The sequence below is a fragment of the Astatotilapia calliptera genome, chromosome 17, assembly GCF_900246225.1.
Source record: "Astatotilapia calliptera chromosome 17, fAstCal1.2, whole genome shotgun sequence".
NCBI classification, from domain to species: domain Eukaryota; kingdom Metazoa; phylum Chordata; class Actinopteri; order Cichliformes; family Cichlidae; genus Astatotilapia; species Astatotilapia calliptera.
The window spans coordinates 15,161,793-15,174,536 of NC_039318.1; the positions used below are offsets into that span (position 1 = coordinate 15,161,793).

Genomic DNA, 12,744 nt, shown 5'->3' on the forward strand with positions numbered 1-12,744 from the left:
TAGCATTTACAGGATATTGTTTTATAGTGATATTATACAGGAAAACTGTTACTCAATAAGGCCCATTTACTAGTTGTTTTTCTCTTTCTCTCTGACCCAAGAATTGATGTGTAAGACTCACAGGCTGGTACCCCAAGGTCGAAAATACCACAGAGACGAGACCACTTCCTTACTCCCATCCTCCCTTCTTTATCTCTTAGAAAAAGGCTCGTTAAAGGCCAGGTGGTTTGTTTCAGAATTCACTAATGAAAGAACTCTGTATTCTATGTCTAGGAGTGTATTTTGCTGGAATGATCATAAATTGTAGCTGAACTGATAAACTACACAAAGGATACTTCTCTGCTCACAAGGCAGGAAGACGTTTCCTTATTTGGTCTGTACCGGTTTGAACTGAGAATCTGCTGACACACGAACCTTTTTCCTCTATATAAGCTGTTGTATACTTAATAAACCTTTGAGTTGGTTTGGGATGACAACCTAGAACAGTCTCCGTGTCTTCTTGTTCTTCCAAACTACTCCCGGTACTCCGGCCGGTACCGTGATTGCCCGTTGATCATGCATGAGAATATTTTAATTTTGTTATATGTTAAAGGATGAACTCTGCTTATTGGTGCCCATGCCTTAGGAGGAAAAGCTCTATCTACGGACAGAGATTTCCTTCACTATTCTAATAGTTGTCAAACACTATTGTTATTGATGTATATACTGAGGGGGGAGGTTGTCAAACTTCGTCTTTCTAACTTAATTATAGACTAGAAATCAGATCAATGCTTTCAATGCATTTTGTCTGTCAACACAAAAAAACAGCAGGTCCAATTTCATGAAACTTGGTGGAGTGATGCACTGTGGGCATTCTGTTATGGATCTGGATCATTTTTATTCGTTTTCCTCTAAAACTGAATGAATGGCACAGGTTTCGCATTTGTTAACATTATGAACCAAACCCTGTTTGCTCATTAAAGTTGTTGTGTGTGTAAGTGAAGTAACCCACTTTCTCCAATATGAGCATCAGTGTATTAGATGCTATATAGAGACAAAGCACTGTGTGCGTCAGTGTCTGCTTTGGGCCCCAAACTCTGCGCGCATATGTGTGTGTGTGTGTGTGTGTGTGTGTGTGTGTGTGTGTGTGACAGCCCAACAGTCCACATTCCAAACCGTGGACTGAAATATTCAAATATGGACCATGTGCGTGTCTACAGTTGGGTGGAAAAGCTTTCTAGAACAAGAGAGATCTGAGCTTTAAAGGCTCATATTAAATATTCATTTAGTTCCCCATGAGACCTGTACCAATAAAATGGAAAATTACAGACCAGGCCATGTTATAAAGTGAGTGATTACTCAATGAATATGCTTTATAGGACGTCTTAGGGTAGCTCTTTGCAAACCAGCATTGAATTGCTGTAGCTGGACAAACAAATCATCGCTGTGTTTTCCACTTTCAAAACTGCATGTGCAGACTTCAGTATGAAGTAGGAATGCTCCATACACTAATATGTGTCTTTAGTTAAAATAATTATCAGAGTAAATATTAAACAAAATTACAGTGTATATTATCTTTTTGGTTCATAAGACCTGCAAGTTGCATGTTTTACTAACCTAAACCGATGAGGTGCTTGTGACACATGCACGAGCAGGTCTTTCTTTAGTTTTAAAGTTCCAGCAATATGTAAAATGCAATTCTCTCATAATCTGCAAGTTGTCTGTGGGATCTGCTCACAAACGAACTTATCTGAAGCTGTCTCTTGTATTGTGGTAATGAATAGACTGACAGAGAGAAAAATGGTTAGAGGAAAAGCGACTTACGTGGGCTCTTTTGGCAGAGACGTAGGGAGCGGATCTGGATCTGGAAAAGAAGACAAGGGGATTTTTTTACTACAGGATAAACAATATTGTTTCCAGATTTTTCTCTGTGCAAGCTGCCAGCTACAAGAAGAATCAGCTGAGATGAGTGCTGCTATGAGGAGCCAGATCTCTAGGAAAAGAAATAGAAATAGGTGGGGGGGAAATGGATGGCAGTACGTTTTTAAAAGTTTGGCTGTTTTATCAGTTTGAGATGCACAGATGCTTAGATGCTACTGGTAACAAAGTCTTCTCACCGAACTTGACAAACAGCACGCCCGTAGTGGAAACAGAGCCCTGGATGTTGGTGGCCACACACTGGAAGTATCCCGTGTCAGTAGTGTCCAGGATGCGGAGGCGTGATCCAAACAGCATGGACCTGTAGGAGACCCGCCGCGGCTCCTGTACCACAGGAGCGTCGTTCTTAAGCCAGCGCACAGTGGGTGGTGGGTTTCCGGAGACACGACACAAAAGCTCGGCCGTCTGGCCCACGGAGGTGGTTATGTTGTTCATGGGAGCGTCGAGGCGGATGAAGTGAGGTCCTGGTAGGCAGTGTAGGTAGGATAAAAGAAAAGAATACGAGAGAGAGAAAGAAGAGACAGATGGTGATCATGTGGAGGTGACTAGAAGAAAAATGCCCTTTGCATGCATTCTTTACAGATTATGAAATGTATGTATTTTCTTTGTTCTTTTTAAATGTACTTAAAGATGTTTGTAGTGCAGTAAAAACAACTGCAAAGTGCAAGTTTTTGCTTTTTTGCCCTGTTGAAGCCAAAGCCAATTTATTATACCTGATACACACACACATATACACACATATACATATACATATATATATGTATGTGTATGTGTATATATGTATGTACGAACAAGACCATGAATGAAGAAAATCAAGAAAATTGTACTACACAGCCCAAGAACGATGACATAAATCAAACAACACTTACTGTACTACCTCAGAGCCAGATATTAAATAAAACATGCTGCTGTGTGAAAAAGAAACGCGGTAAAACAAACTCCGTGTTTTCAGACACACATATTCAGAGCCTGGTTTCACAAGTTATTTTGTGGTTGCCACTGTTGTGACACCTAATTTCTCTTTTCATCATGGCTGTATGATGCCAGAGGGTTTCCCCCTCAGATTTATGTGTATGAGCTCATGAGGCAATATCACCTGCGTTGCGGTCTTCGAAAAAAAGAAGAATCATCTTTTTCTTCAAATCGCTTAGAAACACGCTATTTAACATCATTAAAGTCCTGGTTAAGGTCAGGAATAAGGTTATGGTCAGGGCTAGGGATAAGGTTAGGTTTAGGGCTGGAATACAGGGCTGGAACGTCTATTACCGCGGGAGCGTCATTGCACTGGATTCCAGCCATAGCCCGCCGCGTACCATAAGAACGCCGAAGGTCTCCTTTCGCGTTCCTCAGGAACGCTGCGGGACGTGACAAAACGTCGACATGTTACACCTCGGGAGTGAGAATGGGCTGATATAGCACATCATAGACATATGAAGATTTGGAACAAGTCCTATAAATAATTCCATAACATATAAACTTCAGTCTCTTCTATATACATTAAAACAGCGGTCCCCAACCTTTTTTGCGCCACGGACCGGTTTATGCCCGACAATATTTTCATGGACCGGCCTTTAAGGTGTCACAGATAAATACAACAAAATAAAACTAGTACCGGTACCGGAAAAAAAGAAGATTTATTCATAACACACGTGAAAGACCCAGGAAAACAGAGTTAACGATAAAAACGATAACAAAATAACGATAAAAACTCTGAAAACCATTTATTTAAAATGACTGGTTCCCAGTGTTTCGTGCCTGTTTTCAAACAGTCAAAACAAACAGCTCTTGATTACTGTTATGAATGAGAGGAATGATTACAGCGAGCAAAAAGTGCCTCGCCATCTAAAAACCAATTCATGAAGGGTAATGCTATTAGAACACACTGCAATACAAAGATGAACTAAATCGTGATTCCCTCCAGAACCGTATTTTTCCCCTTAAGCTGGTCAGTAAAAAAAAAAAAAACTATCTGGAGGGCCACCTAAGAGTTTAATGTGCAGGAAAAACATTGGTCTTAATGTCATGAAAAACCTCTGGAAAGTTCTCTCAACCCCAAAACCTGTGTTAGGTATGCAGAAATGCTCCTGGTTACACAAACTGGCCAAGACAAACAAATGAGGAAAAGCACATAGGCCTACAGAAGAATCTCAAATGAAAAATGATGTGTGTGAATAGAGAGGTTGATGGGTATAAATAGAGGCGCACACTTACTTGTGCGAGTACACCAGCACTCAGATTTTTACTACTGTATTCCATGCAAGATTAACTTCAAGGTTTTCCAAGGAATGTTAACAGAAAAATGTTAGAGAGCGGTCAGAAAATTAACCGTATCAACATCGACATCTATGGAGGTGAACATGCTGGTGATAGAAGAACTGCATAAAACAGTGCTCATTCATATTACAGCCTTGTTTGAATAAACTTTCCTTGGGTTGGAGTGCAGGCCAGCTTTCTTTCACTGTGAGCATCCCGTGTGTCATGGTCCCTGTGCCTCCCCGGCCAGCCCAGTGTGGCCACAACTGTTTGTTGTTTTTCTCTCGCTCTGTCTCTCCTACCTGTCTGCCTGGGCGGAGCTCTGATTGGGCTCCTGCCCTTGGCCCACGCACCTGCAGCTGATCGAGTGAATTGTAGTTCTCTGGCTCTTAAGGCTGGGGCTCTGAGCTATTCGTCGCTGGAATATTGAGTAACTCTCGTTAGTATTGCCTGGCTTCCTTGCGATTCTACTGTTCCCGTGTTTGCCTTCAACTTACCCTCGTCTGTGTAAACAGGTTTACCTGGATCAGCCCTTTTGTGACCCCTGGACCCCGTGAGCAGGAGAGTGAGCTGAGCTGCTTGTGTGGAGACTGTTTGGACGAGGAGCAGAGCGAGTGCGAAGAAGTGTGTCTCCCCAGCCTATCGATCCCCGGGACCCTGGTGTTTCCCCCCCCTTCACGTGTATATAGTGCACCAGTGTGATTAATAAAGTGTCGTTGAACTGTGCTACTTCAGTCTGCGCCTGAGTCCGTTCCACACCCGTGACAATTCATCTGTGCTTGTATTCAAGTTTACAGCAAATCATCTGAGAAATGCCTTTGAACTGGTGCCTGTTTCTGGGCTTTTCTTTTGACACAAACTGCTCACAAAGAAGGACGAATGCTTTAGGGAACAAAAGCTTTGGAATGTATTCTGCAAGTACAGGTCAAACGTAATAGCCTCATTGTTTTATAGCAATGCTGAATTAACTTATGTCACTGCAGGACAGTGCAGCCAGTGGGGCTAATTGTTATAGTCACTGTGCACGACAAGAAAGCATTTGACATGGTGAACTGCTGCCACGGTTTTAGAGAGACGTCTGTTTGTAATTAGAAGTAGTTGTTCTGTTTAATTTGGGGTTTTTCTCCTTTGCTTCTGCGTAGAAGACGACCAATCTGCACATCGAGAAGCTGTCCTGTCTTCAGCTAGGAGTCCTTCTCCAGCTGCTGCACATGCTAACAGGCAAAACATCAGGGAGTAATACAAGCTTTTAATGCTTATGTGAACCACAGGCGTGCTTATAATGTATCAACCTGCAGTGAGACTGTAAAAGCAAAATCTTTCTTGATTTAATTTTCAGTGCACAAATAATAACAGATTCAGGAATGTATTCAAGGAAGAGACTGGCAAAGAAAGAGTGGGATAGTCAGGGAGCTGAAGGAAGGAGTACTAAAAGGCTAGGTGCACAGCAAAGAGAGGTGTCACTGGCACAGGAAAAGGCTTGTAGTGAGTTGTATGTGAGGCTGGACTAGGGTTGCCAACTCCCTGAAAAATAAATAAGGGACACCTCGTGGCCAGGGCCGGGCGACCCAGTTGTCTTCACCCTTCCCAGTGTGGTGAATTTTCTAGCTCTTTTTTTGTGTGTGAAATTATTTTTTTAACCATTTGACTTGAAGTTGATTTAAGTACATGCATATTCTATTCTTTGTGATATGAACTCATGTGAAACAAATGATCATTTAGCCATTTATTTTTAGCTCAAAATGACAACATTAACACAGTAAAACAGGTCTCTTTCTTAAACAGAAGCCTGTCATGCTTAACTTTTGAGAATATAAGTAAATCTTTCTTTAAAAGAACTCTGTCCTGCTTAACTTAAAATAATAGAAAACAATAGAAAGAAAAATATTCTTGTAACAGTGCACATTTAGTGCATTTAGTACAATTGGCTTCAGCTGAGGTATTATTTCAGCTTTTCTAATGCTAATCAGCTGCTCCTGTTTGTAAACCCGCTTGTTCCCATGATTACGCATCTTAACTCATCATCATTATTCATCTATGTATTACTTTTATGTATTAGTCATCTATTTGTTGTAATCATCTATCCTTGCAGTTGTTTATTACACAAAATAAATTATATTATCACACTTCTGGCCACATAGCGCTGATATTCATTGCACATGCCCATATTAACTTTTTCCAGCCAGGTGTTTTCCTTTTCCCATTCTTCCCTTTCTCTGAGGGGAACAAACATTGCTGCCCTAACGCTGGGCTTACACTGTGCGGTTTTTGGCCCATTTTGAGCCGATTTTTGAGTGATCGGCCCGATTTTGGCCTTCATCGTGCATCGTGTAGTATACGTGGGGTAACGAGAAGTGATTAACACCTCACGACCAGCTCCCGATCATCAATCGCTCGTGAAGGTGTCACCACAGGCGCTCACACTGCTCACGCGCAAACACGTAAACGTCGGTGAAAAAGACTGAGCAGCACATCAGTGCAGCGTGTGATCTGGACACAAGCGATGGAGGCACTACTTGTAGAACTTCGAAAAGGCTCGGATGAGCTTTCCAATGTGGCCTCACAAAATGATCACGACCACAACAACCGTGAAAATAGTTGGATTTACATTGCTGCTCAATCACAGCTGCCTGATCAATGTTTTTCATTAGCAATTTAGCAAAGTTGATGGTGGTAGTGTGTCTGTGTGAGTGAAAGACAGAGAGAGAGAGGGAGAGCGACAGATTTTCTGTTATAACCTTCATTTTATGGAGGCACAGTGTGAGCACTCAGGTCGCATCAGAGCATCGGGCGGTATAGTGTGAGACCTGCATCGTGACCTACCAACGTCTAACCCCTGCGAGTCAATCGTGCAGTTTGAGCAGGAGCTGAATAACGTGACTGAAAAAATCGCACAGTGTCTGCCCAGCTTTAGGTGTACTGTCGTCCGAGACTTGCACCGCAGTGTCAGCGTTTGTTTCCCTGTTGGCCATGCTTGTTGTTGTGGTCATCTGTTGTCTTCCGGTATTTTCTCCGTAAGCGACCTTTCCTCGACCAATGAGATGAGCGGTAATCTGAATTGTCATACTCGAATTGTCATAAGTGTGCTGTCAGCTCATTGGTCACAAAGCAGGAGAGGGGCTGGGAATTATGTTTTCCAACAAAGCGTTAATTCCATTAACATTTATAGACTACTTTTGATTCTCACTGTATTACGGGACAAAGTGCGTCCCTTATTAGCTCAATACGGGACGTGTACTTTTGTTTCGAAATACGGGACGATTCCGTATTTTAAGGGACGGTTGGCAACCCTAGGCTGGACACTAAGGAGAAAATGATTTTTAATGAATGGGAAGGCACATAAATTGTCCTGGAAGAGAGTAACCAAGTATAGAGATGGAAATGTGCTAATGTGAAGAATGTGTGTTGAGAAGAGAGGAGGAGTACTTTGGATGAAAATTGAATTAGAGAAGGAAGCGAGGCAACTCTGAAGAGGATGGAGACGGGAGGCATAGAGAGGGTAGGAGTGAAGACTATGATAAGGTGCGAAGAGAGTAACTGTGGTGCTGGATTTGTGGATGTAGTGAAGGTGGACATGCAGGGGGTTGGTGTGACTGAGGAGGATGCTAGAAATAGAGAGATGGAGGCGGATGATCCACTGTAGCGACCTCTAAAGGGAGCAGCCGAAAGAAGAAGAAGCACAAATAATTCTAATCATGCTTTTCTTTTATTCTCAGTACTAAGCTATGTAAAGGAAGTCAAGGTTGTTTCCTCCTATAATCACTTTGTAGATGGTTTAGACTTGTTTAGATTGGTGCTCTGTCTCCCTTTATCCAAACTAAAACTTTGATGGGGTTTTTTTTATCTTCACTAAACACTTTTTTGCTTTGTGTTTATTATTGTGCTACTGCAAGTATTTCATATATTAGTCAGTTGATTGTTACTGTAGGGCAGCTCTAGGACAATCCCTGATGTGATGTAGCTTGCTTTTATCCAGCAGATACGACATCTCATGAGGAGGTTCGAACCCTGTACCCTGACCTTCCCACTGACGCACAAAGTCTGCACATCCAGAAGCAGGCCCTTCTACGTGAACAACAGCACAACAGTTTCTATTTCTTTTAATATTAGAAGTCAGTTATTCATTAATGAATACAAATGGTGACTGAAGTTATTTAGACAGGACATTAAACAATAAACTTCCAATAAATTATGAACAATGTGTGACTGAATGTGTTCAGTGAAAGACTTTGAAAATATCGCAGCATAAAACCAGTGTAAAAGTATTCAGACTACTTTTGGGGGTATTTATTTGATGATGCAACCAGAAAATGTGCAGGTTGTGAGTTTAACATTTTCAACACTGGAGAAGAAGTACATGTACACAGACTAGCTAATGACAAACATTTTTTTTAAATTAACCTTTATTTAAACAGGTTGTTCATTTTTCTGAGCTTACCTGGTGTCTAGTTTCGGTGGCAGTAGCATAAGCAGAGAAGACCCAGACCTTACTCTCCCGAGCCAGCTCCTCCATTATTTGGGGGACACTGAGGCATTCTCTGCTGAGTGCTGTGATCTCCCCAACATGTCCTGGGTGTGTCCTGTCTGTCCTGGTGGGACATGCCTGGAACATCTCACCCAGGAGGCGCTCAAGAGGCACCCTTGTCAGATGCCTGAACCTCCTCAACTGGCTCGTTTAGATGTAGAGGAGTAGCAGTTAACTCGGAATGAGACAGACAGCACCTACTGCTGGGGTGGGCCTACAGGAGGGAGAGCTCATGTCGTCTCTTCAGGACACATCACTGGACCCCAAGAAGCTCTCCCCTGAGCTCCCTTTGGCTGCTGGGGTCGGCATACGTTCAACTTTAAAATCACTCTTGGTTCTTGGCTAGCTTTGTGTTAGCATCCTTTGTGTACTGATGCTTGCAAGAAGCTAAAGTTGCTTTGGCAGAATTTTCTTTCTCATATATGCACACATAAGGAGAGAGATGTTTTATAAGCTTTAGTCATCACCGTGCACTTTTCCTGATTCACACAAAATACAGCAATCTGGCACCTTCCCACAGGGTCTTGCACGAGTATTAAACATGTTCATTTGTGCTTTGGACTGTCACCAGATTTCTTCTAGAAGTTTCTTGCCAGTCAGCAACTATCTTGGCAACACCACTTGAGTTTGTGTGTTGCATGCTAACACCATTATCATATGTGTAATAATACTAAAGCTTCATCTTATGCACACACAAAAAACAAATATGGCTCCTTCGTGCAGGGTTTTCTGGTATGTTCATTTATGCTTCCCAATTTAAAAAAAAGAAAAAAAAAAGAAAAAGCAAACTTCTTGCTTCTCAGCCACTGCGGCCACATCCTCACTGTTTTTTAGACAGTTATATAAACATACTGTGAGTGAGTCATAAGCTTAAATACAATAGTTGAAGGAACAAAAACTTAATGTTTAAAAATACCAGTCAAATCTGATTAAAGTAAATAAATAATAAGTATACAATGTAGTTTTAAGACTTATCTCAATGTTTCGTAACATTAATGTTCTATGAACTCGTGAGTCCAGAAATCTGAATGTCATGAAAAGTATTTATTATTCGTGTATTATTATTTTACAATACAAGGTTGTTTTTCTCCTGATACTTCATGCAAACCACATTTCTCCAGGCCGGTCCTAATCAGCTTACTCAGTATCACTAGATCCAATGCTGCTCCTCCAGCACAGCACACAAAAGTAGGAGAGACCGGAGATGCCATGGCTTAGTTAGGAGACTGTTTGCTTCAAGGCCACTAGAAGGTGCTGCCATAAAACTACAATAAATGAATTGACCTTTTGACCTGCTCACACTCTTTTATGCGAAACCCTGCTGATGTTACACACACACACACATAAAGAGATTCTAGGTCTGACCAACCGTCTCCGCCGTGGGCAAAAAGATGACAGTCAATAAAATTCTAAAATTTTATTTATAAACACAATGAATAATAGTTAAAAGTCCAGTGTCCCATTTAGGTACAAAGTAAAAACACACAGTCCAAGGCCAGAGCCAGCTATGCCACAAAGCCAGTTGCACTCCACACGTTGTTCACTTCAACAGGGGTAGCAATTGTCCTCTGAGAACCACCACCCTGTAAGTAGAAAGCCTGCACAGAGCGACAAAATAAGACAATTCACTATATAATTCACAGCCCATCCATCCCAAACATATCAGATCATTAGAGGTTTTGTCACATTACATACCTGCACTGAGAGACAAAATAAGACTAATGACGCTAAATTTAATTACGGGTCATGGACAGCCTTCATAAATGCTCATATTACTCACCCACACTGAATTCCAGCACAGGTTCATCTGGGTCCTGACTATTTCCTGCAAAATAACACAAACGTCATCAGAACATTAAGTCAGAGAAACAACATTTGGAGCTTTTGTACATGATAAATTATACTGCAGTAGTAAAACAAAGTCAAGCAGCAGTACATTTATTAAAATCACCTTCAGCTGTAATATTTAAACTGATTTAGTGTCAATTTAGATTATGTTTAGATTAAAATGAAACTAGTACCCTTGTAATGTCTTTTTAAATTAGAGGTAAATATTTGTATATTTTTTTACATAATATAATTATATTTACTGGATTTTCTCTCTATTGTAGTTTAGTATTATAGCTATTACTTGTTTTTTATTGACTTGTCTTGTTTTTACAATGATTTGCTTTGACTGCAGCCTTTAAAGAAAAGACTATCTGTTCAGTAACTATCCATCAGACTGGGTCCATGTTACCAGCCAAATGGGGAATAATTAAAGTAAGTTTTGAATTACGTATATTTGGGTGTTTAGGTGACACTTTTGCAAAAAAAAAAAATTATATAATTAGGTTTAAAAAAACTAAACATGTATGTATTTAAAATCAATAAGTGTGTTAGAATTACTACAGCAACAGGTTGTAGCTCACTGTACTGTTTTTGAGCACAACTTTGGTGCTTTTGCCTCATTTTTAAATCAGTGATCCCAGTAGCACAGTCTAAGCAGAGACCTCAGTGCTTGGCAAACAATCAATAGAATCAATATAATTATTAAAAAGAAACAAAATAAATGCCAACCATATAAAAAACATAAACTTAAAGAAAAAACTAAACTTGATTTTATGTCTTTAGGCTATTGTTAACAGCAAGCATGAGGTTAGTGCATATGTATTATTATTGGAAAGATTACTGCAAAGAAAAAAAAGTTGAACCAGGAGGGGGCGATATTGCTCTTCTTACAATGAGTTACATGCAGGCTATTACTTACCGTGTCACTCACATTTATTTCACAAATTAGCTGAACCCACTTAATTCGATTTAATTGTATTTATGCAGAGCTGAATCACAACAACATTCTCCTCGAGGTGGTATAGATTGTAAGGTAGAAAGTCTACAATTAAAAAGAAAAAACCTCAATACAGTGGGAAGGAACAACTCACTTTTAACAGGAAGCACCCTCTGGCAGAACCACGGTCAGGGAGCAAACTATCAAACTACGAGGTCTTTAAAATAAGGGTTCCACAGTGTCACAGTTTTCTGCATATAGTCGATTAATAAATGTTGAGAAAACAACTAATCGATTCAAATTTTTTATTTGAACAAGTATCAAATTGATTTTCACAGAAGCGTTCAATGGAACAAATACATAAATGGTAAACTGACTGCTTTTTATATAGGGTTTTTGTATTTTGCTCGTGCATTAAAAAGCGCTTTATACAACATGCCTCATTCACCTATTCACCCAAACATTATTACAAGCACCTTTTCTACAATTAAGCTAAACATGCATAAAATGTTAGCAGTGGAGATTTGGCACCTGAAAGGACCCCCTTTGATCCACTCCTAGTTTGAGTCTATTTACATTTAAATACTGATACTTCAATTTTGCCTTGGTTTGAGCTCCATATAAAGCAGGCAAACCAGAATTAATCACAGAAGGCAAAAACACTGAAACTACGTTTTAAGCTGCGAGCCAAACAAACCAAAGGTAACCGTGTTTTGAAAAGAGCTATGAAGAGAAACAGACAGACTACTGTAATTTCTCAATAAAATGTCGCTTATTATCGCTCACTCTCAAGAACAAAAACGTGAGTAATTTTCCAGTAGCTCACCATATTTGGGATCTTCTAACATCCACACTTCATGTTTAATCGGTGGTGCGGAGGCGGTGTACCGTCGCAGGACGGATGTAGCATTCAGCGCGGTGTGCCTTTTTTTCAGTTGCTAAGCAACAGATTTGTCCCGCCCCCTTTCGTTATGACGAGCCGGGCCAGTCCTTTGACTGGTGACGTTACAAAGAAACCGACCTTATATATAGACCTGGCTGTTCAGTTGAAACGCATTCATACAGCGGGACAGCAGCGCTTTAAACGTTCAAACACGGAGTTTAACACAAAACAACATTTTAGGCATAAAAAACAAAAAAGTGAAATGGCAAGCTCAAACTGTAACACAATGACAAATGATGAAACAGTTCAGACCAATCGGGATAATTCTACAGTACATGCTTTAGTATCCCTCTTGAATAACTTGTTCAGTGATTTTTCGTACAAGCAGTGGGAAGAGCT

General features: G+C 40.5%; 1 protein-coding gene and 3 long non-coding RNA genes across 5 annotated transcripts; 2 read left to right on the forward strand and 2 right to left on the reverse strand.

Annotated features, from left to right (window-relative positions):
* Positions 1-1,730: 1,730 nt before the first annotated feature.
* On the reverse strand, positions 1,731-3,019 carry LOC113008943 (inactive tyrosine-protein kinase transmembrane receptor ROR1-like). Its single transcript, XM_026146928.1, has 2 exons — positions 2,097-3,019; positions 1,731-1,843 (listed from the first exon to the last, which is right to left on the reverse strand). The coding sequence occupies exons 1-2, from the start codon at positions 2,350-2,352 to the stop codon at positions 1,800-1,802; spliced, it is 300 nt and encodes a 99-aa protein (XP_026002713.1). The 5' UTR covers positions 2,353-3,019; the 3' UTR covers positions 1,731-1,799.
* A 1,552-nt stretch (positions 3,020-4,571) lies between these two features.
* Positions 4,572-4,899, forward strand: LOC113008947 (uncharacterized). Its single transcript, XR_003270095.1, has 2 exons — positions 4,572-4,609; positions 4,686-4,899. It is a non-coding gene; the product is annotated as an uncharacterized LOC113008947 (long non-coding RNA).
* A 2,681-nt stretch (positions 4,900-7,580) lies between these two features.
* LOC113008949 (uncharacterized) lies at positions 7,581-8,366 on the forward strand. Its single transcript, XR_003270096.1, has 2 exons — positions 7,581-7,669; positions 8,150-8,366. It is a non-coding gene; the product is annotated as an uncharacterized LOC113008949 (long non-coding RNA).
* A 1,791-nt stretch (positions 8,367-10,157) lies between these two features.
* LOC113008952 (uncharacterized) lies at positions 10,158-12,741 on the reverse strand. 2 transcript variants are annotated; one of them, XR_003270098.1, is made up of 3 exons: positions 12,289-12,741; positions 10,476-10,520; positions 10,158-10,293 (listed from the first exon to the last, which is right to left on the reverse strand). It is a non-coding gene; the product is annotated as an uncharacterized LOC113008952 (long non-coding RNA). The 2 variants fall into 2 exon arrangements; XR_003270099.1 differs by lacking the exon at positions 12,289-12,741 and adding an exon at positions 11,617-12,282.
* Positions 12,742-12,744: the final 3 nt, after the last annotated feature.

Excerpts from the sequence above, each read along its gene's own strand:
- LOC113008943 (XM_026146928.1), bottom strand. The coding sequence starts at position 2,352 with ATGAACAACATAACCACCTCCGTGGGCCAGACGGCCGAGCTTTTGTGT. Across the intron at positions 1,844-2,096 it reads CGTGCTGTTTGTCAAGTTCG|ATCCAGATCCGCTCCCTACG; the intron begins GTGAGAAGACTT and ends CTTCTTTTCCAG.